The sequence below is a fragment of the Eptatretus burgeri genome, chromosome 9 (assembly GCF_056783735.1).
Source record: "Eptatretus burgeri isolate ZD-2024b chromosome 9, Ebu_testis_v1, whole genome shotgun sequence".
NCBI lineage: Eukaryota > Metazoa > Chordata > Myxini > Myxiniformes > Myxinidae > Eptatretus > Eptatretus burgeri.
The window spans coordinates 107395183-107399388 of record NC_140969.1 but is presented as its reverse complement, the minus strand read 5'-3'; the positions used below and the strand labels follow the sequence as shown (position 1 = coordinate 107399388).

General features: G+C 38.2%; 1 protein-coding gene across 3 annotated transcripts in view; it reads left to right on the top strand.

Moving 5' to 3' along the window:
• Window positions 1–2421, top strand: part of CLASRP (CLK4 associating serine/arginine rich protein) — a 93554-nt gene extending 91133 nt beyond the window's left edge. For all 3 annotated transcript variants that reach the window (XR_015061987.1, XM_085896592.1, XM_085896593.1), the window contains exon 21: window positions 1724–2421. Coding sequence is in view for 2 of the 3 variants with exons in the window: in XM_085896592.1 (XP_085752718.1) it covers window positions 1724–1778 (55 nt within the window). In the remaining variant the exon portion in view is untranslated. The remainder of the gene's footprint in view (window positions 1–1723) is intronic.
• Window positions 2422–4206: the final 1785 nt, after the last annotated feature.

Genomic DNA, 4206 nt, shown 5'->3' with positions numbered 1-4206 from the left:
CAAGGCAGGAATCATGGTCATCCAAAAATATTAATAATTGGACGACAAATACTTGCCTCTGTTTAAAAACCCTCCAGCTTTTGTCCTCACAGTGGCCTTCCCAATCCCGAGTCTACACAGTCGCCCTTAACTTTGCTGTTATTTTGGGGGTTCTACATGTTTTGGTTCAAAGGTTAATTCCTTGTCAGGCACGATGCAAACTCTCCTGCGCAATTATTACCCATCTTGCCATTCAAACAGTTTGAGAAGCAAAGGGTTTTTAAAGATTGGGAATGAATTGCATTGTGGGAGAGTGGAACCCTGTTGACTTTATGGGTTTGATGCTCATGTTTTGGAAGACTCAAACCCACAACCTTCTTTGCACTATTCCTTGGCTCACCCACGAACTCTTCATTTCATCCTCCGTGCACATGTTGATGCCTCCCCGCCTCTGTTCTTGTTCTTGACATTTTTGGGTGTTATTTTATTTATTTTATTTTTTTGGAAGGTGCAATGCAGAGGCCAAATGGGTGGTGTTAACCCTTCCGCGCTGTAAATACGCAAAGCTCCATGAGCCGATGATAATTGGGTCACTAGCTGTGTAATTAGCTTGTGTGTCCCCTCTTTTTCCCTGTGCAATGGAGCATGCACTTGTAAATTATGAACCTTTCAACCCATCTTGAAAAGCTCCGGCTGGTCATTGCGTTAACCCTTAGCAATAGCGACGGTGTGCATCACATTGAAGCCAGGCGCCAAATCTCTTGTGTTTGCAAACTGGTTAATTTACTTGTTGATTTACCTTGCAGATGTTTTCCTTTTTCATCTTCTTCATTATTTATTTATTTGTTTCTTTATTTATTTTTGATCAGCTGAGATCCAACCCATAACTTTTTGAGCTTAATTTTGAATGTTTAATGGGAGTGTTTTAATGGAGGTTCAGGCTCATGGAATAGCCAATTTAAATGCATTGCATATGCTGAGCATCATTATAACGTGCTATTCACATGACATTGGTTTCGGTTTTTTTTGGCCATTTTTTTTTCCTTTCAAATATTTGCCCACTTTTTCCGCATCAGCATTTCAAAACGTAATCTGTCGTGGTTGCATCGGAGTTTTGATATCCACATGTGCAAGCACACTCAGAGTTAAAGGTGAAACTTGTTAACTCGTATTTTATTTAAATAGGGCTTGCCACACACATTGCACTGGAATGCAGTGTATTGATCAAGTAAGACTTACCAGGTATTTATTTATTCTAATGTCATTCGAAAAATGTTTGCTCATTTGTGTGATGAAGACTTAGGGCAGGTTTGATTAATTTGAAGCCATTCACCAGCATCTCAGTATAATCTTCTGAGCACAAGATATCTATGCCAGGTAATTAATTACCTGCATTGTTTTGGATCCACTTGCTGAAGTGGAGCTTTTTGTGCACATTTTGTTGAAGTTGTTTCATTTCCATATGAAGCATTCACGTCATTCATGCTCTTATCAGTTCATTTACCAAAAGTGAAATGAGAGAGTATGCAGGGATTTTAGTGTTGTGAGTTTTAAATGAAGCTGTGCGCTGCCCCTTGATTGTGACAAATTTATCATCCATCCGTCTCCATACATAACGAATTGACTCTATGTTGTACTCTCTCCCCCTTCCCTACTTCTCTTCGCTTCCCTTATACCCACTCTCCCACCCCCTTCCCTGTGTCCCTCTTCTTATACGCCCTCCTGATTCTGCCTGTTCCCACAGGAGATCTCATTCTCGTTCTCGTTCTCACAGCCCATACCACTCAAACCGCTACTGATTAGGGGTTTACACATCAGGACACCGTGCGCCATCTGCCCAACTCTTCAGCCACCTGCTGCATCAGTCTCTCTTCGTGCTCCTCTTCCTTCCTTCCTTACCCTATTCCTTCCTCCCTCTCTCCCTTTCCACAATTTTACCTTCCCTCCGCTCCTCTTCCTCATTCTCAAACTCTCCTGCCATGTTTCCGAGTAGTTAACCACTTCATTCATACTGACTCTTTTTATGTTTATAATGTCTTGTTCTCTTCTTTGTCCTACTCTTCTGCCATTTTTGTTCCTTACAGCAGTGCATTCAGAAGAGTGCCACACAATGGAGATTTGATCTTTGGCCCATGGGATGAGGTTTCTTTTACTTGCTGAAGATAGATGGTTTATACCTCCAATAGATGTTTGAGGTTGAATGTTGCTGTGACCTTTTGCAATCCCTCATCATCATTGCAATCTACATTTTGAATTGGGTTCGAGAGTGAGGGTGGGGGAAAGGGTTGCCTTCCTGACCTGTACAGATATCTTTGTCTCTCTTTCACATTGGTTTCTTTCTGTTCTGCCCAATTTCTTTCGTAAAAAAATCAATTCACTTTGCAGGATATTTTCTGACTGGTTTCTGTACACTGCTGTCAATAAAACGTTTAACTTAAAGAATTCATCGTTTTTTGTGGATTTTATGAAGCATGCATAGTGTGGAAGTTGTGATGGATGAAGTGCAAGCCCAGAAATTGGATGTTAACATTTAACCATAGCCAGTAAACGTGAAGAGTCTTCCACACCAGAATGATTTCACAAATGCCACGAACAATACATCAAGATCATTCAACGGATACGATACATCAGGATAATACAACTAATATGATTGATCAGTATAATACAACTAATATAATAGATCGGGATCATACAACTCATATAATTGATCAGGACAACGCAACAAATATGATAGATCGGGATAATACAACTAATCTGATTGATCAGGATAATACAACGAATACGATAGATCACGATAATACAACCGATTTGACACATCAAGAACCACGATAATGATCGATCAGAATAATACAACTAATACGATGCATCAGGATAATACAACGAATACGATAGATCAGGATAATACCACTGTGATGATCGATCAGAATAATACAATGAATATGATAGATCAGGATAATGCAACGAATACAATATATAAGGATAATACAACTAATCTGATAGATGAGGATAATACAATTAATATGATAGATCAGGATAATACCACTGTGATGATCGATCAGAAGAACACAACTAATATGATCGATCAGAATATAATACAATGAATACGATATATCAGGATAATGCAACGAATACAATAGATAAGGATAATACAATTAATATGATCGATCGGTATCACACAACTAATATGATAGATCAGGATAATACAACAAATACGATACATCAGGATAATACAACGAATATGATCGATTTGCATAATGCAATGAATGCAATAGATAAGGATAATACAACGAATACGATAGATCAGGACAATATTATGATTGGGATAGATCAGGATAATACAACTAATATGATAGATCGGGATAATACCACTGTGATGATTGATCAGGATAATACAACTAATATGATAGATCAGGAAAACACAACGAATACGATAGATCAGGATAATAGAACTAACATGATAGATGAGGATAATACAACTAATAAGATAGATCAGGAAAATACAACTAATATGATCGATCAGTTTAATAAAACTAATATGATAGATCAGGATAATACAAGTAACAAGTCTGAAGACGATGATGGTTCACGAGCGGTATTTGATGATGTAGATTGTTTCAGAAGTCAAGGATGAGACAATGTGATAATGTTTGACCAAGATATAAAAATGATCAACATGATGTGGTACGAGTGACAGGTTATTATTAGCTGCAAAATGTCGAAAACCCGGTTTCGTTCAACAACTTTCAAAATTTGACCTTTGCATAACCTTTGGAGGTCACAAAACAATGTTGTGGACATTAAAATAAGGAAACAGGATACGTGCTATAGCTTAATGGAGTTAGTGCGTCGAAGAAGGTCGAAAACCCGGTTCAATTCCCACAACTTTGTAAATTTCACCTTTGTGAACTTTAAAGGTCAAGGATAATGACCTTTGGTGCAAAACTTCCTCTGGAACATTCCAGGAACAATATAACATCATATAGGCTATATGGCATTTCGCACTCCTCGGATTATCCATACTTTGATTAAATCAGCGTAAAAACAAACTTGAAGGGGGCGCCACGGGCAAGGTGTTCGAGATAGAGAAAAATGGTTTCAAGACTTTAGGTGGGGAATGACCTCAAGATTATGCATAAAAAAATATTGTCATCCGAGCTCTCAAAGTCTGGGCAGTCGTCTCATTATGTCAAAATTCGAAATTTTCTAAGTTCATGACCTTGTGACCTT